At 42.4% G+C, this 25,094-nt stretch overlaps 1 protein-coding gene across 1 annotated transcript in view; it reads right to left on the reverse strand.

Annotated features, from left to right (window-relative positions):
- The window catches only part of SPAG17 (sperm associated antigen 17), a 132,604-nt gene that overhangs the window by 27,839 nt on the left and 79,671 nt on the right, over positions 1-25,094 (reverse strand). The window contains exons 31-38 of the mRNA XM_063293042.1: positions 21,881-22,035; positions 20,221-20,412; positions 17,762-17,874; positions 17,525-17,649; positions 8,254-8,381; positions 7,465-7,647; positions 4,964-5,077; positions 1,242-1,284 (exon numbers count right to left, since the gene is read on the reverse strand). Coding sequence (XP_063149112.1) covers positions 1,242-1,284; positions 4,964-5,077; positions 7,465-7,647; positions 8,254-8,381; positions 17,525-17,649; positions 17,762-17,874; positions 20,221-20,412; positions 21,881-22,035 — 1,053 coding nt within the window. The remainder of the gene's footprint in view (positions 1-1,241; positions 1,285-4,963; positions 5,078-7,464; positions 7,648-8,253; positions 8,382-17,524; positions 17,650-17,761; positions 17,875-20,220; positions 20,413-21,880; positions 22,036-25,094) is intronic.

Below are 25,094 nucleotides of genomic sequence, written 5' to 3' on the forward strand. Positions count from 1 at the left end.
AAACTCCTCAAAAATCAGTTTAAAATCTGTGACTCTCTACAATAATCTATGGTGCCCTCCAGTGTCCCAGACTATCACACATGAAAGTGGACTCAGTTCTGAAAACAAAAGTTATTTCAGAGAAAACAAGAGAAAGTTCTCCAATTTCTATTGTTTACACAGCCAAGTCAATCAACACAGCAGGAAATAATAACAAAAAAACCTTTCCCATAGGAACACAAAAACAAAAAAGACAGATTCCAGCACCACTAACACAGATTTGCCAAAAAAACAAACAAACCAGGAAATCTTCAGTAATCCATAAAACTTAACTTCCTTCTTAATTTTGCAATACATACAAAGCACAAATTTCCAAACCATTCACTGAAAGAAGAAATCCCCCAAAATAATGAAAATCTCCAAGAAAGTCAGCTTTTCTTCACTGTAAAAAGCCTCAAACAACAAATAAGCAGAGAAGTGCCTTAGAAATGGGGTGGTTGGCTTCAGAGTCTGTTTTTGGCTTTGACGCAGTCTCAAACAAGATGACAGCCCCTCCTGCCAGCTGCTCCACTCACGGTTCAATTGCTGAAACTCCAATTCCCCCCCCCCCCCAATTAGGAACAGCCATCCAGAGGATGTGGGGTAATTTCCAGGATTCTCCTTGGATTCGGAGAATTCTTTGGGCTCCAGGAGCCGGCCCTAGCCGAGAAAAAAATCTGTGTCATTGGCTTCCCTTTAAAAGGAGCCGGTAAAGCCACCATAAGGGACGCGGTGGCGCTGCAGGTTAAACCGCTGAGCTGCTGAGCTTGCCGATCGGAAGGCCAGCGGTTCGAATCCATGTGACGGGGTGAGCTCCCATTGCTAGTCCCAGCTCCTGCCAACCTAGCAGTTCAAAAACATGCAAATGTGAGTAGATTAATAGGTACCGCTTCGGCGGGCAGGTAATGGCATTCCATTTAGTCATGCCGGCCACATGACCACAGAAGTGTCTACGGACAAACGCCGGCTCTTCGGCTTTGAAACGGAGATGAGCGCCGCCCCCTAGAGTCAGACACGACTGGACTTAAAGTCAAGGGAAACCTTTACCTTTACTAAAGCCGCCATAATCCCCGCCGTAAGTCCAATAATTCTACATATTCTTTGAAAGACACAGAATGTTAGAATTTGAAGACTAACAAAATGGAGGAAAATATTATACAAAATATGAATAATCATTAAATCCACAAGGTAAGATTTAAACACTTAGATAATTAATCTCTTACCTCTACTGCAAATATCTGAGGATTCCTCAATACTGGGAAAAGACTGCAATAAACATAAATAGAAGAACTCTTGACTCAGTTCATACAGAATGATTGTGGGACAAATTGGAGATCTCATTTATTGCTAGACACCTGCTGGCACTTATTAAAATGGTACATGATATATCCAAGTTAGGCTTGACAACCAAGGTCAGTTTTCTGCTGTGATCCTACTTCCCAGGCTGTTAAACAAGGGTTTATTTTAGTTTTGTTGCTATTTAATTTTTATGTCAATGGTACCGTATGGTGGAAAAACTCACAAAACCTGCCATCACCAGGTCTGGCTGGTGAATTAGTTTTATATGCAGACAAGCCATTATCTAAACTTCATTTACTGGACTGAGGTGAACATGAAAACTGATTGCCTCCTATTGCACAGATAATGACCTGGTTATTAACTATCAAAAACAAGAATTATGGCCTTTTCAAAGAGACTCCCCCAGATATAGACCTAGATGGCAAATTAATGGGACTGTTACTGAACAGATAAAGACCTTTAAATATCTTAGAATTGTTTTCCATGCTATAGGCACTTGTAGGGCTCAATTACAATAATTATAAGATAAGGTCATAAGAAGGTAGCTGCCATCCTAAGACTTTTTCTGTAAAAAAAAAAGAGGTAATTATCTATCAGGTAGACTAAACATGTTTGAGGTCAAAGTAATAACAAAATTATCTTACAGTTTTCAAACACATGCATATAAGGATATAGAGCCATCAGGAGCTGTTCAGTTAGGATTTCTAAGGGGTTTCTAAGCCTTCAGGCTAAGGCTGAAATGGCATTAATAAAAATTTGAATGCAAATAGGATGTATTAACTATTGGCTTAAACTGATTTTTAACCCAAGCCATTTGGTTGTTGTGATTCTCCTCCAACATAAATTCCAGTCTTCTTGATGGAAATTGCTTAGTTGCATCCCAAGATATTGTGGACAAACACAGAATGCACTTAACTCAGTCAATCAATCAATCAATCAATGTCTGCTCCCACCCCTCAAAATTCTGTAAATGGAGCTGGATGAAGCACAGTAAAAGGATCATCTGGAAGCAGCTTATGATGTATGACAAATAGAAACAATTCTGAGACACCCAGATAGAAATATGGGAAGCACTCTAGTTAATCACTGCAATATAAAGATAGGTAAAAGTGAACTCAAAAATAATATGATCGATAAATCAATGTTCAATACTGTGCTTCTCTTCCTTCTGTAGAAGTGAAGCAGGATAATAAATGAAATCTTCAGTTTAAAAAAGCATTTCACAAATAATTCCCTTGGCCTTTAATTTTTAAAAGACTTTCTAATCTTTCTTTCTCCAGGCGTAGGATACAGCATCAATGAAATGTGAACTGAATAAAAAATAATGTAATCTCCTGAGGTGTTGGAGGCAAGTGATTATTTCTGTCCTCCTTATTTTGCATAGGAACAACAGTGGAACAACTGAAGCAGATATTTAACAGAACAAGCAAAACAGTTTTGCATGAGCAACATAAAAATGAGAAAACAATAATACTTTTTAAAAGTTACCCTTTTTCCTGAAAAAGGGAGTATTGTAGTGTTATTTTTTATCAGTGCCCTTTTATAGTACTAATCTCCCAAAATCTCCCCAAAGTAACAAGACATTAAGTCTTTAACAAGTAACAGATTTTTCTATTAAAAAGGTAATTTCAAAAAGCTGCCTAGGATTATTGTGCATAAGATAGACAGCCATATAAATTCTATCATTAGAATTATATTAGATTAGGTAATTTAAAAATCATTGCAGCTGATTTGACATATTTGAGGAATGTTTGAATTGAAATGAAGTTCCTGGAAAAAAGACTGAATCCTCCCAAAACTCTGAAGATTCATAGGACAATAAAGACATAGTACTGCATATCTGCAAAAAGTCATACATGTCTCCCTGAAATTTTCATAGATGAAAAGCCCCAGTTTGGGAGACTTGGGAAAAATGAGGAGGATGTAATTTATCGTAGCAAATGATTTTATGAAGGTCTCAAATCTTGCTCAGGAGAAAAATGCTGAAGCAATATGTAATAAACTGTTCAGGGCTTTGTGCTATTCCAAGGAACAAGAACATGAAGAGGTTTCTTGCAATCTATGGAACATATATTTGCTTAGAAGATTAAATTACTGTTTAATCTTTAAATGTCACTATTGAATTAACTGCCCTATTGCACTTTTTGTGACTTCATTGCTAACTGAACAACAAATTGATTTTCATTTCATTTCATCATAATTCCTTGTCTCTTGCAACTTTTCCTCTGAAATTTTGCCAGAGACATGTCTGTAATTTACATCTCCATGTAACTTGCTTTTAAAAAAGCACACAGAAAGCTTTAAAAAGGAATCATTCTCCTTCCATAAAAAGTTATATTTTCCTTTTGAATTCTGTTCTAATTTCATAACTAGGTCCATTTTACAGATGTGTATCAGTTTGATAAAAGCATCCCAACCTCCTCAAGCATAAGAACATTTATTTGTTCATTATTGTTTCTTTGGGTATACCTTTCTTTCTATCTATGAGACATTCAAGGCAGTTGAATATTTCTGCAACCTTCTCCATATACAACTACTATTTCTATAAGAACAGCTACTATTATTATTGATGATGATGATGCTATTATTATCTCAAAATGAAATTGGAAAGATAGATACCCAGAAATATTAGCTTTGTCTGCAATTTCAGAATGTTGTCAAGAAATAAAGTAGTTATTTGCAATTCCCTTACAAAGATACTCACAATTTAAAGATGCCTATAAAAAAGCCTGCATCAACATGTGTATAACTTGTGTATAAATTTTTAAGAGTAGTAATCCATGATTAGGTGATGAAGAAAAATCTACTTCTTGTACTATGTTTGGAACAGAATCAGAATCAAGTGCAAACCATAATTCAGTGGTTGGGGTGTAATTATAAACTATGACTTGCTGCAAAAAAGGAGTTAGAGAATGGAAGGCAAAAGAAAACTTCAGAATGAGCTAACCACTACCGTAGCAATAATATGATTGTTATGACTGTTCTTTTTCTTGTATAAATGCATAAACCTAGATAATTTAAACCATTTAAAGATCAGTAAGGAGCCAAAATTCACCAGCAGAAGCCTTCCATCTCACTAGAAGAGGTGGGCTGATTTTTTTTTTATGGTGGGTGGGCTCTGGAGGATTTTAAGAGTTGAAAGTCAGATTGTGCAAAAGGTCTTCTGTTAAAAAAAATCCTGAGCTCGAAATGCCATGCTTCAAACTCTAAAGCATTGTTTGAAAAAGATAGAAACCTGACTGAAAGTCCAGTGATGATGAGTTTCTAGGTTAATAGGCCATGGTCTAATTATTTGGTCTCCTGACATTTCACCAGCAACTCTCGCTGGCATCTCGAGAGGTGAAAGGGCTCATCACCATTGGATTGACACTGGCCATGAAAGCCTGCATCCACTTATTGTAAGTGTTGCAAAACTTTCCAACAATCCAACGAAGAGTCTGCTTCGAATCTGAAACAGAAATTTCTGATTCAAGTTTGAAATATTCCACTCAAATCATGCCATTCACATTTGTCCATCAAATTTCAACCTTGGGGGCTGCAAACAGAATGTTGGGTGGAAGCTACATGTTGCCTGCCTGCTGTGGTTTCCACCTCTACCCCAACTGGAACTGTGAAAAAGACACAAGGAAAGATGGGTATTGCTCACCATAACTAGCTTGAGAAGGTCTGCAGCATTTTTCTTTTCCTGTTCCGTTCTTGGATCTTTAATCATCCTTTCTTGCCTCTCATCTTCTTGCTTAATGATTTTGTCAATGTATGCCTAACAAGGCAACAACTAATTTTAACAACCTTAACAAATACAGTTCCTATTTAATAAAACATACAATGTCTACCTTAAACATTTCTTGTGGTATCTCTTTTTTTGTATGATTAGGAAAATATCCAAGCAAAACCCAAATGTTAAGAAATAGAAGAAACCATGAACACTGAAGTATAACAAAAGAAGTTCTGGATGCAGGTTTTTCTCCTGTACTGCATCCAATCATAGAAAGCACCAATTTTCAGGAAAATAAAATGGGGAGTGGATGAAATGTCAGCATACATTTTGCAGCATGAAACATTATTTAACTAGTCTAATTATATGAATCTGAAGTAGTATCACTATCAGCAGCTTACTGGGATCATTTATAATTGCATTATTTTTCATGGATTTCTAAAATTAAAGATCTGTTTTTTAGCGAGACCTGCTTCTTGATGAATTCCTGTTAATTCAATTTTTTTCTGGAGTGCATTTATAAGCACAGACCAAATTTTCACATCTAAATTATTATATAAATAATTTAAAAGTATATTTCACACACACCAATTGGGGAGAAAGAAAAAACATTTTTTCCAAGCCTTGAAATCTCTAATGTGATTCGTTATACAGTTGCCTAGGGAGCAATTTTCACTGAACCCAGTGGGAGTTACCTTTGAGTAAGCATATTTCATCAGGGTAAGTTATAGTAGATATGAAAAGTAATATTAGGTAAATGAATATTCTTTTCAACAACCTTGCCAAATTTGATTGAATTTCATAATATCAGTGAGGAAACTAGCACAAGGTTTCTAAAGCTGTATCAAATTGATAGTTTTATGAAGAGAAATGGAAGTAAAGAGACTTGAGATTTTAATTCTCTCATATATTTTAATATCTAAATAAAATTTTCATATTTGAGAAGATGTATATGGTCTCTTTGCATTTACACTGGAAAATTTCAATACCCACCTCTTAGGGGATGGACTCAGGAAAAGGGCAATGGAAGGGTTCTATTATGCAAGATAAACTGGAAGCAAGAAGCACTTTTGATTCTCATATACTCCAAATTTGTTTGTTTATTTAGATTTATATGGCTGGTCCTCTCACCAAAGCAACTCTAGGTGGCAAACAGACTTTAGGATTAAAATGGTGATATAAATAATTGTAAAAAGCTCACAACATATAATCCAAAGAAAAAGAAATGGTGGCCAAAAATTAAAAAACTAAAAGTACTGACAAACCACCCAGGCTTCACTAACTTCCTAACCCTTATTCCGAGGCAAAGAGCCAGCGCTTTTTGGAAGGCCAGCAGAATTGGGGCCAATTCAATCTAATCTTAGATGGTAACATGTTCCATAGAGTAGGCACTGACCAAAAAGGCATGCTTCCTGTGTCCCACAAGATGGTTTTTTTTAATTCATGGGACCTGAAGCATGTTCCTTTTGCCAGATCTATTTGGGTGGGCAGAGACAATCAGTATAATCTGTTATATATCAATCCTCTCTCTTTTTCAACCTTCCATTCTTCTTATTTTTCTTAATATTTTATGTCTTAACTGCTGTCAACTACAGTAAAACTGCCTGTTATCAAAATTCTTTATGTGTAGAAATTCACAGGTCATTTTAGAGTTTTTGAGCCTTTCAATTACAAATATATGTATTTCTGCATACTTATAGAATCATTTTAGTATTCAAAAATGATTCATTTGATTTTTATAGTGGACTAATACGTCCAAATTCATAAGCACAAATTCTATTTTGCTAATAGAGGAAATAAACAGAAGAAAACAACAAGTTGCTGTTGGGTGTTTGGAGTACCTACACACACTTTTATTCATGTCTAAATCTTACCATCTGTCCCAAATATATGCCCATCTCCATTCTCGCACTTCAGCAAATCCTGCCTCCTCTCCCATTTGCCCTCCTGTCACACAGCAAAGCTGTTTGTGCCTCCCTTTGGTTCTGTTCGCCTGACTCCAGCTCCTTAGATGGATTTAACTGGCTGTCTCCTTTCAGCCCTCTCACATACATTATTGTGTGAATCTCCTTTCAGTAGTTTCCTCCTTTACTCACAGAAACAAAACATTGCAAGTGGATTGGGTCTTGGCAAAGTTGCCATGTGCTGAGGAACAGTGGAGGAATGAAGGATAGCACATTGTGAATGATCCAGAAATATTTTTGTGAATACGTTTAGTAACTTTTAATTCAAAAATATTTTTTAAAAATACATATATTTCTGGTGAGACTTGAGTAGTGTATAAAAAAAAGGATGCATCCTATGTATCCTGCAACTAAAGTTATTTAGAACTTGTGTGTAATTATAGATCAGTTTTTGTTCAACTGCACTTATTATTTTAGTTTATTGTTTACATGAGTTACCTATTTGTATATTTGCAGGCTTCATCTTACCTTGACAGAAGACTGCAACTTGTATCTTAATTCATCACTGAGTGGCTCATATTGCATTAATCGACGAATTTGGAGCACATTTGGACTTTTTTTTATCGGTTCAGGAGAACTGGCTAATTCCTTGAACTCAATGTCCAGGCCTTTCCAAGCACGCATTCCAAATGGAGGACCAGGAGTCTTCCTCTTAATCCAGATGACAAAGGAAAAAGGAGAGTATTGCTTATTATGTAATCCTATTGGACTTCCTTCTACATAAAATGTTCAGTAGCAGCCTATGATCAAATCAAATTTTGGCAGAGATAGGGATGCTTGCTATTTACAGAACAGGAATTATATCTTGATGTAAGTAAATTTAGTAAACTGAAATAATTACAGGTAGTCCTCACCGACCGCAGTACATTAAAATGTGTTTTATATCTAGCTCAACTAAATATAAACAAAGGTTCTTAGAAGTAAAATAAAGAATCAGACACCTCTAGTAAGGAGATGTGCAGGGGCATGCATGCAGGTGGTCACCATCTACAAGATGACAGACTGAGATGTCATAGTCCAAGCCACATCCTTTGTGTACATGCATATGACATCAACATATCCACAAAAGGTGAAGGGCTCAGATCAAAATCTCATACTTGCCATCTTGCAGATTTTGACACATACATATCCCTGCAGATGCAGCTGGAATCAGGGCTTAAAGAGAAGGAGTGAACAGATAATGTAGTGTCACTTAAAAGATCAAAAGTGTCATATCATAGTCAAGCATTGAAGGAAACAGATGTGAAAGCTACATACCTCAAAAGGAGGAAAGTTTTGCCAATCCCTGGACTGGAGATTATAAGGAATGATAGTGGCAGAGTCTCTTTTCATTACCCACTTAGAGGTTTCAGTCAAAGGGCAGAGAATAATAATGCTTAGGACTCCTGTTTTGAAAGATAGAGAGAAAATTAGGAAATGCTTGCTGAAAGAATATATGGGTAGCTCTTTATACTGTGGAATCCATAGTATGGAAATGAATAGTTGCAAACTAGATTTTAATGGTATCTGGCAGGGTGCACTATAGAATGCATATCATACAAAAAATATGTATTTTTTATTTTTTAAACATTCTCTAAAACAAAAATAAAGTCTATAGAAAAGTGTCAAGAGTCCATAAATATTTTCTTTCTTTCTTTCTTTCTATCTAATTTATCCCCGCCCATCTCCTCCTGTCAGAGGCCTCTAGTCTCAGGAAATTCTCAAAACACTCACGCAATCATGTAACCACAGCAGTTATTTCTGGGATATTTATATATATATATATATATATATATATATATATATATATATATATATAGTTATTACTTATTATATATATATATATATATATATATATATATATAATAAGTAATAACTACTTTCTGTCCCAAAGATTCAACCTACACATGGAAAAGTTACTACTGTGGACAAGAGGACCACAGAAGAAATGGAGTAGCCTTCATAATTAATAGTAAAGTGGCTAAAGCAGTGCTTGGATACAACCCAAAAAACGACAGAATCATCTCAATTCGAATTCAGGGCAAGCCATCTAACATCACAGTGATCCAAATATATGCCCCAACCACAAATGCTGAAGAAGCTGAAGTAGAGCAGTTCTATGAGGATCTGCAGCACCTACTGGACAACACGCCTAAAAGAGATGTTATTTTCATCACAGGAGACTGGAATGCTAAGGTGGGCAGTCACATGACACCTCGAATTACAGGTAAGTATGGCCTGGGAGAAAAAAATGAAGCAGGACATAGGCTGATAGAATTTTGCCAAGACAATTCACTCTGCATAACAAACACTCTCTTCCAACAACCTAAGAGACGGCTTTATACATGTACTTCACCAGATGGACAACACCAAAATCAGATTGATTACATCCTTTGCAGCCAAAGGTGGAGGACATCTGTACAGTCGGTAAAAACAAGGCCTGGAGCTGACTGTAGTTCAGATCACGAACTTCTTCTTGCACAATTTAGGATCAGACTAAAGAGATTAGGGAAGACCCACAGATCAGCTAGATATGAGCTCACTAATATTCCTACGGAATATGCAGTGGAGGTGAAGAATAGATTTAAGGGACTGGATTTAGTAGATAGGGTCCCGGAAGAACTATGGACAGAAGTTGGCAGCATTGTTCAGGAGGCGGCAACAAAATACACCCCAAAGAAAGAGAAAACCAAGAAGGCAAAATGGCTGTCTGCTGAGACACTAGAAGTAGCCCAAGAAAGAAGGAAAGCAAAAGGCAACAGTGATAGGGGGAGATATGCCCTATTAAATGCAAAATTCCAGAGGTTAGCCAGAAGAGGAAGGAATTATTTTTAAACAAGCAATGCGTGGAAGTGGAAGAAGACAATAGAATAGGAAGGACAAGAGACCTCTTCCAGAAAATTAGAAACATTGGAGGTAAATTCCAGGCAAAAATGGGTATGATCAAAAACAAAGATGGCAAGGACCTAACAGAAGAAGAAGAGATCAAGAAAAGGTGGCAAGAATATACACAAGACCTGTATAGGAAGGATAACAATATCGGGGATAGCTTTGACGATGTGGTCAGTGAGCTAGAGCCAGACATCCTGAAGAGTGAGGTTGAATGGGCCTTAAGAAGCATTGCTAATAACAAGGCAGCAGGAGACGACGGCATCCCAGCTGAACTGTTCAAAATCTTGCAAGATGATGCTGTCAAGGTAATGCATGCTATATGCCAGCAAATTTGGAAAACACAAGAATGGCCATCAGATTGGAAAAAATCAACTTATATCCCCATACCAAAGAAGGGAAACACCAAAGAATGTTCAAACTATCGAACAGTGGCACTCATTTCACATGCCAGTAAGGTAATGCTCAAGATCCTGCAAGGTAGACTTCAGCAATTCATGGAGCGAGAATTGCCAGATGTACAAGCTGGGTTTAGAAAAGGCAGAGGAACTAGGGACCAAATTGTCAATATCCGATGGATAATGGAAGAAGCCAGGGAGTTTCAGAAAAACATCTATTTCTGTTTTATTGACTATTCTAAAGCCTTTGTGTCATGTTCGCCGTTTCAATGTCTTTGATACATCGTAACGTTTCGCATGTCATTAGCAGGATGCGTGTTTCATCTTTCTCGGGAGGATGGGAGTACTTATCTTTTGGCTTTGCTCTGGAATGTATTTGCATTATCTACTGCGCTCAAGGTTACTTTCCCAGGCTAGCAACTCTGACGATTGCTTGCACCTGTGCCGGGCGGGGCTGTTACGAGGGAGGCGGGATACGTTTGTACCAAGGGTTTAAGTTTGTATTTGGCGCGCTTTTGCTCATTCTCAGCTTTCTCTGTATTTGCCTTTAGTTCTTTAATAAATCAGATTTCATATAGCAGCCTCTTGTGAGTCTGAGTATTTGGGCTAGGGCAATCATTACATAAAGCTGAGAATCTAAGATCCCAACTCCGCTGGCCCCTGTCCAGGAAAAGACAAGTCTCCCTGTGAGGGAGAGCGCCAGCGATGACCGAACCCGACATCGTGATGATGGAAGAAGGGGAACCGGACTCGACCGTGAGGCGGCCCGACCGACCGTCCCAGGGGGGGGAGCTGTCAGCCATCCTAGAAGAGGCGAGCTCCGAGTCAGAGGGTGAAGCCGAGGGTCTGAAAACCGCCCCGGAGACTACCGTAAATTCTCCGGGTGAGCTGGTCACCTGGGAAGAGACCCAAGGGGATGTCACAGTGGCAGGGGGCCCATCCTGGAGGCAGAGATACCCATTATCCCCCACCGTGGTGCAGGTGCAGCCAACGGAGGGCTCCCCCACCCCGGATCGTATCCGAGTACTGGAGTCAAAAATGGACTCGTTAGAAACTATACTGAAGCAGCTGAGCCTAGATGTGACCTCGTTGAGAGAAACCCGGGAAGGATCAAGCCAGCGGCATTCAACCCCTTCGTCCCATGGGCGGTCCCCGGAGCAACGGCGGCCGGCGCGGAGGCGCGAGGGGGACCAGTCGGTCCAGATGGAAATCGCAGCATCACCGGCGCGGCCGCCCCCGGGCCCCGCGCCGCCGCGAGCCCGGGAGGTACCAACCCCTGCAGCCCCGGTGGCGGGGCGCAGCCCGGTGGGGGGCGGGATGAGAGACTTCCCTGTCAAGTTTGATGGGGACCCAACCAAACTCTCATTTTTCCTGATGAATGCTAAAGCCTACATGGAGGAATGGGGGTCGCTTTTTCAATCGGAAAAGGCAAAGATCATCACCATTGCCACCAAGCTGAAAGGGAGGGCGGCAGACTGGTATGTCCAGATGTGCCAGTCGGAAGCGCCTGAACTGGAGAAATTCGATGAGTTCCTCTGGGCATTGAGACAACACTTCGAGGATCCCTTGGCGAAAGAGAGGGCAAAGCGAGCTCTGAAGGAACTTAAGCAGGGGTCAAGATCCGTGGCTGATTATGCACTGGAGTTTAAAGCGCTTGCTGGGAAGGTGGATGACTGGTCCCAAGCCACCATTATCGAGCTATTCAAGGATGGCCTGAATACAGAGGTGCTGCGCTGGTCCTTGGGGAGGGACGACCCATATACGCTTTACGAATGGATCCAACTGGCGGGGAGGGCTGAGCATGCCCATGAGATCTTCGCCCATCGAAAGACCGCCAAATCGGGGCGGGAGGTGAAGCCCATCCGCCCATCGAGCACCGGGGGGAGACCAGGACAACGACCCTGGGATGAGGAGCGAGAGAAGCGGTATGCAAAAGGCCTGTGTCTGAGATGTGGTAAAGAGGGGCATCGAGTGGCGGCGTGCCCGAAGGCAAAGGGAGAGGAACGGCTCGGCAAGCCGCCGACGAAGTCCCCTGCCCTGCCGAGGAAGCAGAAAGCTGCGGTGGCTGAAACCGTGGGAGACGATGCGATGTTCTACGAGGAGGAGGGTGAGCCCGAAATCCTGCAGCCGGCGGGAAACGCCAGCCACCTGCTTTAAAGGGCGCCGCAGGGCAGGTGGTGGAAGAAGGGCACGAGCCTTCATCGGTGAGTGGCAGTTACCGCATTCTCACGGTGAAGTTGAAGTTGGGCTCCCAATCCAAGACTGTAGAAGTATGGGCCATGATTGATTCGGGGTGTTCCCGGTGTCTAATGCACCCTGATGTGGTAGCGACTCTGGAGCTACCCACTTTCCCTTTACAGCGACCCATCGCCTTTACACAGCTGGATGGGTCCATGGCAGGGGGCAAACCGGTCACCCATTTCACAGGGCGGGTATCCTTGCAGCTGGGCAGCCATCAGGAAGGTTTGTCTTTTGTCGTGGCTCCAGTAGGGGGTCCCTTGGTGGTGTTGGGGGTGCCTTGGTTCAGCAAAATCCCCAAATAAACTGGGTTTACCGGACTATCACGTTTAGGGATGGGTTCTACCAAGCGACTGAGGGGAAGGGTGCCCCAGAGGAGATGGTGGGGGTTGCGGCAGCTGCGACTCCGCATGTCTCGGCCCCTCCTCTGGAAGGCTTGCCGGCAGAGTACAAGACGTTTGCTGATGTGTTTGGCGAAAAGGAAGCCGACCAATTACCCCCCCATAGAAAGACGGACTGTGCCATTGAACTGGTGCCCAACACCCAATTGCCCAAGCCAAAGATTTATTCCATGACACAAAAGGAACTGACTCTGTTACGAGACTTTGTGGACAAAAATTTGGCGCGCGGATTCATCGAGCCGGTGAATTCACCGGTGGGGGCGCCGGTTCTCTTTCGCCCAAAAAAGGATGGGACATTGAGACTCTGTACCGATTTCCGCGGATTAAATGCCGTCTCAATTTCCAATAAATATCCCTTGCCATTGATCAAGGACATGTTGTCACATCTGGCTAAGGGAAAGATCTTCTCTAAACTTGATTTAAGAGAAGCCTACTATCGTGTACGCATCAAGGAGGGCGATGAGTGGAAAACTGCCTTCAATTGCCCGTTGGGAGCTTTCCAGTATAAGGTGTTACCTTTTGGTTTGGCTGGGGCCCCTGGGGTATTTATGCAACTGATCAATGAAGTACTGCATGAACATCTGTTTAAAGGGGTATTGGTGTATTTGGATGATGTATTGATTTATACTGAAACCATGGAAGAGCATGTGTCTCTGGTAAAAAAAGTGCTGAGTAAACTCAGATCAGCAGAATTGTATGCCAAACTGTCTAAATGTGCATTTCACCAGACACAAATTGACTATTTGGGGTATAGAATTTCAGATAAAGGCATAGAAATGGACCCTGCCAAGGTGCAGGCTATCATGGACTGGGAAAGCCCCCGCACCCGCAGACAACTTCAAAGTTTCCTGGGGTTCAGCAACTACTACAGATTATTCATAAGGGGATTTGCTGAACTTGCCTTGCCACTAACAGAACTGCTCCGAACCAAGGGTGTGGGAGATACTCGGAGAGTAAAGAATCCAGGGGCGCTGTTGCGCTGGACGCCTGCTTGTCAAACGGCGTTTGAGCGGCTGAAAGCAGCTTTTATCAAAGAGCCCATTTTGCAACATCCTGATCCCTCCAAACCGTTTGTGGTGCAGGCGGATGCCTCCGATTATTCCATTGGGGCATTGTTGATGCAACAAGATGGGACAGGATGCCTCAAGCCATGTGCCTACTTGTCCCGCAAGTTCTCAGAGACTGAGCGACGTTGGCATGTATGGGAAAAGGAGGCATTCGCAGTAAAAGCCGCGTTGGAAGCTTGGCGGCATCTGTTAGAAGGGGCGAATCACCCCTTTGAGGTGTGGACTGACCATAAAAATTTGGAGGCTCTTAGCACCCCTCGAAAACTGAGCCTGAAACAAGTCCGTTGGGCTCAATTTTTTAATCGGTTCAATTTTCATTTGAAGTTTATTCCGGGGAAAAAGAATTTCCTGGCTGATGCGTTGTCAAGGCAACCTCAGGACTTGGGGGCAGAGCCAGAAGTGGTTAGCACCCTGTGGACAGCGCCCCAATTGGGTATGCAGGCTGTGACGCGTAGCCAAACGCACGCGCAGCAGCAACCCGCTGCGGACGCCGCCCAGCCGAGCGCTTTGTCAATTCCTTCCCAGTTGCAACAAAAGTTTCTAAAAGAACTGAAAACAGATACTTGGTTGCTGGCAAATAAAAACAATGTTACTTTTGACCGAGGCTTCGCTTGGAAATCCGACCGCCTCTACGTCCCTGAAAACCTCAGAAAAGAGGTATTACTACGTTCACACGATGACAAACTGGCAGGTCACTTCGGTTTTGTAAAAACCTTGCACCTTGTTAGGAGGCAGTTCTGGTGGCCCACATTACGTAAGGATGTCAAAGACTATATTGCCTCCTGCACTGTTTGTGCGATGTCTAAGCGCAAGGTGGGGAAGCCCCAAGGACTGCTGCAGCTGGTGGCTGCCCCTTCTTGCCCCTGGGATGAAATCTCCATGGACTTTATTGTTGAATTACCACCCAGTCAACGCAAAACTGTCATTTGGGTGGTCAAAGACTATTTCTCAAAACAAGCCCACTTCATCCCTTGCGTGTCCATTCCGTCGGCACGTCAATTGGCCCGCCTGTTTCTAGTACACGTGTACAGGCTACACGGATGTCCTTCCCGCTTAATTTCGGACAGGGGCACACAATTTACCTCACAATTTTGGCGGGCGTTCCTCAAATTGTTGGGAACGAAGCAAGCCCTGTCCACGGCTTGGCACCCCCAGACGGATGGGGCCACAGAGGCTTTAAATTCTACTCTGGAGCAGTACCTTCGAGCTTTTGTGAATTACCAGCAGGACAATTGGGTAGACCTCCTCCCTTTTGCCGAAGTGGCTTACAACAATGCAGTGCATCAAAGCACCGGCCAAACCCCATTTCGGGTGGCCCAAGGCAAAGACTTTGTACCTATCCCTGATCTACCGCAGCCTTCGGGCGGATCGGCCACTCCGGGTGATTGGGCGTCGCAACTGGCAGACTCCTGGCCAATGATTCAAAAGGCACTAGCTGAGGCACAATTGGATTACAAACAGTATGCTGACCGGAAGCGTGCTCCTCAGCCGGCGTTTCAAGTAGGGGACTCGGTTTACCTTTCCACCAAGTTCATAAAGTCCTCACAACCTTCCAAGAAGCTGGCTCCTAAATTTGTGGGTCCTTTCCCAATTACCGCTCAAATTAACCCTGTGACTTTTAAACTTGACTTGCCTCATAACCTCAAACGCTTACACCCTGTTTTTCATTGCAGTTTGCTCAAACCGACTATTCCTTCTGACCGCTGGCATCGCCAACCTCCACCTCCAACCCCCATCATGATTGACGGTCAGCAACACTATGAAGTTAAAGAAATTTTGGACTCTAGACGCCTTCGCAATACTCTGCAATACCTAGTTCGTTGGAAACATTTCCCTCATCCAGAGTGGGTCGCTGCACCAGATGTGGCTTCCCCTGTCCTAGTTGCCCGTTTCCACTCTGCTTATCCCACTAAGCCGGGTCCCTAGGGGTATTTTTAGGGGGGCGGTATGTCATGTTCGCCGTTTCAATGTCTTTGATACATCGTAACGTTTCGCATGTCATTAGCAGGATGCGTGTTTCATCTTTCTCGGGAGGATGGGAGTACTTATCTTTTGGCTTTGCTCTGGAATGTATTTGCATTATCTACTGCGCTCAAGGTTACTTTCCCAGGCTAGCAACTCTGACGATTGCTTGCACCTGTGCCGGGCGGGGCTGTTACGAGGGAGGCGGGATACGTTTGTACCAAGGGTTTAAGTTTGTATTTGGCGCGCTTTTGCTCATTCTCAGCTTTCTCTGTATTTGCCTTTAGTTCTTTAATAAATCAGATTTCATATAGCAGCCTCTTGTGAGTCTGAGTATTTGGGCTAGGGCAATCATTACACTTTGACTGTGTGGACCATAACAAATTGTGGCAAGTTCTTAGCGGTATGGGGATAGCAAGTCATCTTGTATGCCTCCTGAAGAATCTGTATAATGACTAAGTAGCAACAGTAAGAACAGACCACGGAACAACGGACTGATTTAAGATTGGGAAAGGAGTACGGCAGGGCTGTATACTCTCACCCTACTTGCACACAGAACACATCATGCGACATGCTGGGCTTGAGGAATCCAAGGCTGGAGTTAAAATCGCTGGAAGAAACATTAACAATCTCAGATATGCAGATGATACCACTTTGATGGCTGAAAGCAAAGAGGGACTGAGGAGCCTTATGATGAAGGTGAAAGAAGAAAGTGCAAAAGCTGGCTTGCAGCTAAACCTCAAAAAAACCAAGATTATGGCAACCAGCTTGATTGATAACTGGCAAATAGAGGGAGAAAATGTAGAAGCAGTGAAAGACTTTGTATTCCTAGGTGCAAAGATTACTGCAGATGCTGACTGCAGTCAGAAAATCAGAAGACGCTTAATCCTGGGGAGAAGAGCAATGACCAATCTCGATAAAATAGTTAAGAGCAGAGACATCACACTGACAACAAAGGCCCGCATAGTTAAAGCAATGGTGTTCCTTGTAGTAACATATGGCTGCGAGAGCTGGACCATAAGGAAGGCTGAGCGAAGGAAGATCGATGCTTTTGAATTGTGGTGTTGGAGGAAAATTCTGAGAGTGCCTTGGACTGCCAGAAGATCAAACCAGTCCATCCTCCAGGAAATTAAGCCAGACTGCTCGCTTGAGGGAATGATATTAAAGGCAAAACTGAAATACTTTGGCCACCTAATGAGAAGACAGGACACCCTGGAGAAGCTGCTGATGCTAGGGAGAGTGGAAGGCAAAAGGAAGGGGGGCCGACCAAGGGCAAGATGGATAGATGATATTCTAGAGGTGACGGACCCGTCCCTGGGGGAGCTGGGGGTGTTGACGACCGACAGGAAGCTCTGGCGTGGGCTGGTCCATGAAGTCACGAAGAGTCAGAAGCGACTAAACGAATAAACAACAACAAACAACTTTGAAACTGACATTTTTTTAAAAATGCATATATACATTTACAGCAAAACTGTATAGGTATCTGTTCAGAAGAAATCCTGCTTTCGGGCTTGCTTATTAAAATGCAAAAATCTAATTCTGGAATAAGGCTCAGAGAAACAAGAGACATCTCAGTGAAATGAGGCATTCCTACCTGGGCGTATTGGCTCCTTAAGAACAGCTATATTGGGATCACTGTATGCCATTGCCAGATATTCTTCTACATCTTTGGTGCGGAGGAGTTCAGTTCCTGACCCATCAGCATGGACAATGAAGAATCTAGATCAGTTCCACAAATGCGATCAGTTCAATTATGCAAAGCAAATTATGAGTAAGAAAAAATTTACCTGAAGAGTTACAATTAAGCCCACAACATTTACGCACAACATACCTGGGTGTATGTTCCCCATATATCACAGGAGTCTGAATTTCTGTGGGTTCAGATTCTTTGCTATCAGTATCAATGGTAGGAATGAATACAGATGTGCTACCATCTGCCATTACCTGCAATAGAAAAAAAAATACTTTTTCTTAACGATTCTTCCCTAAGTTCCTTTTGAACACTGCGATCTTTGGTAGTGTGCATGCCGAAGCACCGTCCCTATAAACATGTAAAAAGTCCCACTGAAGTCCTCTGTGGAGTCCTTGATGCTCTCTGAGCCTTGTTGTTTTCTTGGAGATGTTTCATTGCCAGACTAGGCAACATTTTCAGCCATCTCTCTATCGCAGGAACTTTCTCCTGCAACACTCCCAGAGCAAAGAGACTGATTATCTTTCAAAATCGGCCCCCTCTCCCTTATTACATGGAACATAGCTGGATGGACAGCTATTACCAAAGATTGTGATTTCTACACTTAGTTGTCAAGATACTCTTGCAAGAAACTTGGGCTCTAAATAAGCCCAACCTGGATAGCTTCCACAGCAATTGGATTAAACCAACCCCAAGTAAGGAGAGGAGGAGGCCAAAAGGTGGTATAGCTACCCTTATTAATGTCAATCTCCAGTCTAGCTTCTCTATACTCCCAGAAACCATAACGAAAAATTGAGGAAGTATTAAATTTCCTATAGGCAAAGCTCTGCATAAAGGGGAAACTCCATGGAGGACAGAATATGCAGTTATAGCTAGTACTTAATTTCCCCCTTATAGTCAAGGAAGAGACATCCAAACCTTCAAAAAATAACCCCCAATGAAATTCTGCTTCAGATCTTGAACTGAGTCATAATAAAGCAATCCACTATAACAGGTAGGCAATCCTTTATGCCTTCCAGTAATCCTGTAAAATCATAGGAAGAGTCAGGAGTGAATTTACAGTCCTTTTTTGGTTTTTAACCCCACCAATAGGCCAAATTTATGCCAGTAATGAAATGGCTCCTAGCCAATTTGTGATTTCAGGCTGTTGGGGGTAGGAATGAGGGTAAGAGAATTAATTATGATCTAAATGGAGCAATGGAAAGAAGCAGGACAGAAATATGTAACCCTTAATTACAGATAGTCGTCGACAATTGGGAGCGGAATTTCTGTTGCTTGCAATGTGGTTGTAAAGCGCAACCACATCGCTTAGCAATGGCAATCCTTGCAGTCCTGGTTGCTGTTGTTAACTGAATCCTGTGGTCATTAGGCGAGGCAACTTCCTGCTGGCTTCCCACAACCAAGTCAGTGGGGAAGCCAGCAGGAAGTTGCAAGTTCCGGATGGCTTGCAAGCATTGCACTTAACCCAGTTAAGTGGCTGCTGCTGGGTGGAGGAAGGTGCGAGGGAGATGTGGCAAGGCTCAGGAAGGGTGAGCAAGGACGCATGGGAATGTGCAAGAGTTAGGGAGGGTGTGCAGGGTGTGAGTGAGGTGCAGCGAGGGTTGGGCAGGGTCCATGGGGATACGAGGGAGGCATGGCAAGGGTTGGGACAGTGCGTGAGGGTGCGAGGTGGTGTGCAAAGGTGTGAGGGAGGAGCAGTGAGGCTTGGGGAGGGTGCACAGAGGGGCGAGGTGGTGTGCGAGGGTGCAAGGGAGGCGTGGCAAGGGTCAGTGGGGTGCATGGGGATGTGCGAGTGGCCAGCATGGTGCAAGTGCAGAGGGTCTGGGGATGGGTATGCAGGTGGAGGAGACTTACCCCAGTGACTTGCAACCTTCCTTGTTGGCTTCCCCACTGACTTTCTGGGGAAGCCAGCAGGGAAGGTCACACGTGGCAATCACGTGATCAAGGGGTGCTACAACCGGTTGTAAGTGCAAGGCGGTTGCCAAGTGCCCAGATTGCAATCACATGACTGCACATTAGGGGGTGCTGGGACATCCCGAACTCTGAGGACTGGTTGTAACCACCATTCTCTCAGCACTGTTGTAACTTTGAACAGTCACTGAATGAATGGTCGTAAATTGAGGATTGCCTGTAGATAATGAGCGGTTTTCCACTCTGTACAGAAAAATTATACAAAGTCATAAAAATGGTTTCTTTCCAATGTTCCTCCAGTGCTAATAGATAATACTGAAACTACTCTATTTTTTTAAAGCAGTCCATGCTACAGGCAAGTAAAGCTGCCAGTGCAGAGTACAATATATCAGTACTGAAATTTCTGGAATGGGATTATCTGAAGTCATTTTGGCTTGAGTACATTATTATAATTGTCTATATTCCAGATTCATAAATTGATGAAATATCAATTAGGGTCTGGAGAGGAATGAACTTTTGATTACCAAGCAGCAAAATATAGAAAAAAACCTCATTTATGCGATATTCTGGTTAAGCATTTTTAAATGCATCACAGTTAAAAGCCAAATAGTTAATCCATTAAGAAACTTTAAAATCAGTTACATAGAACAAAGCATTAAATAATTTGAAAAATAACCTTTCCATTTTACCTTGAAAATATTTCCTGCCAGGTCTGCCATCTCACAGGCAACCCTGGAATTGTGTTTCATAATGTATTTCCCTACATGCTGGTTCTCATCACTGGATGTTGGTTCACTATCATTTTTTTCAAATGCCTCTGAAGAGTAAACTGCAGAGTAATTTTCATCAATGAAGAGGGAGCCTTTGTTTATGGGCAAAATCTATCACAATAATAAAGGAAGAAATTCAGCTATCAGAAAACATGCCTGGGTCTTCAGTACTTCAGAGGTCTTCAGCATTTGGGACTAGTGATCAGGTTTGCAATTTCAAAAGAATATTATGAAGCTCTGACAGAAGTTACCACGATGTGCACCCTTAGCCACAAAATATCAGGTTTTTTTAAAAAGGCAAACTAGTAAGCCTAAAAGAAATGTAATTTGTTTGTGAGTTTAAGGATAAAGGGATTGTGGAATCTGAGTTTTACAATGCAAAACTACTATTTTGCACTTAGTTTTAGGCTCCAACACCTACTTCAAACTGATGAGGCTCAGAAACAAGAAATGTTACCAAGATACTGAGTCCCAAATAATAAAATATCAACTTCACAGCAGGCAACTGATGAAGCTCAGAGTAAGATTCAACTATATCACACATGAACAAAAAGGCAAAACATAACACTACACCAAAAGCAAGCAAGTCAGCTAAAATGAAAATCAGGCAAAAGTTATACATAAACATGGATTAATTTATTGTAAACAGCTCAGAGTCCCTCTGTGGAGGGAGATGGGCGGTAGTACAAATTTAAAAAATAAATAAATAAACAAACAAACAAACACAGGGAATATCCAGATGGTATCTCCTCTAGCTCTCTTAAGTCTATGGAGGCTCAGGAGTATTCTTGCAAATAAAGACTGTGCTGTACCTCTTCCTAGCATGGCACTAAAAAAAAAAATCTAAAATTACAGGAGTAGCAGCGTATCTAGCAGGCACTCTGGGAAGCCCAACTGTAATCAGGATGAGTTTGCATGAAAAACAAGTAGTTCAACCTTTTATATCTGACCCACTTGGTATAATTGCTTACTTGGTGTTCCTCTCACTCTTTGTTGCCTGTTGCGCTTTTCCCTTTCTAGAATAATCATTTCTTCAGTGTTAGTTTCAGGAGCTGCATGTAAATTGCTTTTCATAGCAATGGTTAGACTATTTATTTACTTAAAGGTAAAGGTAAAGGTTTCCCTTGACGTAAAGTCCAGTTGTGTCCGACTCTAGGGGGCGGTGCTCATCTCCGTTTCTAAGCCTTAGAGCCGGCATTGTCCGGAGACACTTCCGGGTCATGTGGCCAGCATGACGACACGGAACGCCGTTACCTTCCTGCCGAAGCGGTACCTATTGATCTACTCACATTTGCATGTTTTCGAACTGCTGGGTGAGCAGGAGCTGGGACGAGCAACGGGAGCTCACCCCACCACGCGGTTTCGAACCGCCGACCTTCCGATCGGCAGCTCAGCGGTTTAACCCGCAGCGCCACCGCGTCCCTCATTTATTTACTTACTCACTTTATTTGCATGCCATCCATTCCTGAAGGCTAGGATTGAACTGAAATGCTAGGGAATGGAAAGCACTGAGACAAACAGAATACTGAGATAAAAGGAGTCTGAAGCTCTCAACGGACCTTCTTAATTTCTGACTCACCTGGTATGTTCCTTGTGGTTTGGATATAATTGAAGTGCCGTCAGCAAAAATAGCACAACAAGCGCTGTCCTCACAGTTTGTTATGACTGTGGCAAAGTCTGGATTTTCTATGTGCATGCATTTCACCTTCCTTGTGATGGTTTGAGGGCAACCCTCTATGAAGGAAAAACCAAGGTATCTTAAAAAAGCATTCACACTGAACAGAGTATGTTTGTGGAAGTTCTCTCTCAGAAGCAGACTAATCTAACCTTATCACCTCTTTGTACTATAATCCAAATGATCAGGAATTACTGGAGTTATAGCTGATCATTTGGACAGCAGTATTATGATTAAATAATGCTTTTGGAGAACTTGTCATTTCCCTGGAAAATGAGAAAGAATACTTCTGTATAACCAAAATGTCTGTATCCTGGTAACCTACAAGCAGAAAACAAATTATCTATGATAAAAGCTAACAGAAAAAAGTAGAGTAAAAGATAATGTGAAGTAAAAAGGAGGACTAGATTAACATTAGAGGAGCAAATGTACTAAAAGAATCATCAAAAAACATCCCCCTCTCAGCAAGACCATTGCTGGTCAGCTTCCCACAGCAAAATATTCTATACTGGGGTGCTATCACACAGGGGACCTAATCACATGCCCCCATCTAGAAGGGTGGTGACAAATTTGATAAATAAATAAATAAATGCCTTCACATTAGCTGCCACAGTAATACACTTTAATTTTTGATAAGTATGGATAGTATTTGTTAATGTTTTCTACTACAGATTAAGGTTACTATGGTAACTAATCATTTTGGCCAGGTGAAGAGGTTGAATTCAACTGTCCCCTTTTCAAATGTTAATTTTTGCACCTGGGGGGAAGAACTCGCCTGGACTTGTTTTAGTTTCTGTTTCCTTTCTGTGTAGGCATGTAGAGAGTCAAGCAGCTCTCACTGAGAGCCTGTGTTTTGTTTTCCATAAATAAAATTATTTTTATAGAAATGCCTGGTGTGTGACTTTTCTGATCTCTCCTGGGCCAAAGGCTTTCCAAGAAATCTGCCAATAGGTTATGGGCCCAGTAAACAGCCCGGTAAGCCCAGTAAACCCCAGAGAGAATAGAGAGATCAGCTCCACACCTCATGCACAATTTAAAGGCAGGTAGCAAAGACCTGTGAAGATTTTCTTTGGAGCCACCTGGAGATTTTCCAGCAACTGCCAGTCTACAGGACAAAGAAGCCAGCGGAGGTGACTTGCAAAAGAAGGAAGAAGCCATGGCTACCTCCCAGCCATCAGCGATGCCTCTGGAGCGCCTATCAGAGACCAACTATTTGAATTGGGCCCTGAAGATGGAGATGTATCTTCGCAGAGAGAATCTTTGGCTGCCAATTGGTGAGCAAACCCCCCAAAATCCCAGTGCTGAATGGCTGAGACAGGATGAGCGGGCTAGAGCCACCATTATCTTGGGAGTTGAGGACAATCAGCGAGTCCACATGTGAGGTATGCAGTCTGCAAAGCAACTTTGGGACGCTTTAAGAGACTTGTATATAAAGGCAACAGCAGGGAGTAAAGTTACTCTGACGAAAAAGCTGTACAAAGCCTACCTTGCAGAAGGAGATAGCCTTCCTGAGCACCTGCATTATATTCAGCAGCTGTTTGTTGAGTTGCAGGAGAGAGGAATGGAATTTACACCTCTCACAAAATCCTACATCCTCCTGTCCTCACTGAATGAAACGTGGGACACACTGATTTGTACCCTGGAGGCTATGCCTGAAGCAGACCTCACCCCGTCGTATGTTACACAGCGCTTACTCGCTGAATGGGAGAAGAGAGAGAAAAGATCCCCCCCATCTCTTCTGGAAAGCTGCAATACCAGAAAACAAGGGAAAGGAAGGGAAAGGAAGCTGAGGCCACAGCGCTAGCCAGCCAGCGATGCTTCACCTGTGGTTCAGCTGGACATTTGCAGAAAGACTGTGCCTTGAGACCCAAGACTAGAAAGACAGAGAAGAAGAATGCAAGGGCAACACAGAAGAAGGCTCTTCAGACAAGCCAAATTGCACAGGTTGCTGAGAAGGGTAATTCTGATGTATGGGTGTTAGATTCTGGGGCCAGTTGTCATTTATGTACTTGTAACAGCTCTTTTGTGTCACTGTCTAAAACTGAAAGACAAAGTGTATCTTTGGCTGATGGGTCTGTGACCAAAATTATGGGACAAGGTGACTTGTATTTATCCTGCTTGGGAGAAACTGTAAAAGGTATGTGCCAAATTTGTATGTGCCAAATTTACAATCAAACCTTTTATCTGTGGCACAATTGGCTGCAAGAGGGTATGTCATAACATTTAAGAAAAATGGTTGTGAGATACGTAAACATGGACAATTGTGTGCTCCTGGTATATTAAAGGACTCCTTGTACATTGTGCAAAATGCAAGGAAGCCAAGCTGCAAGGCTGCAGTTGGCAACATGCCATATCATGACCAATGTGTACACCTGATGCACAGGAGATTTGGTCATGCTAATTTCAAGTATATAGCACAAATGCCACAGCTGTGTGCTGACCTAAAGATAAAACCCTGTGACAAATACTTAGATTGTGTAGTTTGCAAAGAATGCCAAACACTCAAAGCTCCTGTGAGTAAGCACAGTGACAGAGTTACAACTAGACCTTTGGAAATTGTACACTCTGACATTATTGGTCCTTTTGCTCCAAGTCTTGGACAAGCAAGGTATGCAATGACCATCATTGATGATTTCTCAAGATACACATTTATCTACATCTTAAAACACAAAGATGAGGCATTTGAGAAATTTGAAGGTTTTGTGACATGGGCAAATGGAAAATTCCCTAGGCCCGTATCTGCACTCCAATGTGATAGAGGAGGAGAGTACCTTTCTCACAAATTCAAAAGGTTCCTAGTGGAAAAGGGGATAGAACAAATTCTTTCTAACCCTTACACCCCTCAGCAAAATGGTGTTGCTGAAAGAAAGGGCAGAACCTTGCAAAATGCGATGGAATGCATGCGAAAAGATTCACATTTATCTTTTAAGTATTGGGGAGAGGCAATATCTACTGCCTGTTATGTACAAAACAGATCGTATAACTCTGTGATTCAGGACACTCCATTCCATTTGTTTTATGGTGTGAAACCAAAGGTAAACCATCTTAGAGTGTTTGGTAGCACTGCTTGGGTTCATATTCCAAAACAACAGAGAAGGAAAGGAGGCCCCACAACAAA

Source organism: Candoia aspera, chromosome 2 (genome assembly GCF_035149785.1).
Source record: "Candoia aspera isolate rCanAsp1 chromosome 2, rCanAsp1.hap2, whole genome shotgun sequence".
Taxonomy (NCBI): domain Eukaryota; kingdom Metazoa; phylum Chordata; class Lepidosauria; order Squamata; family Boidae; genus Candoia; species Candoia aspera.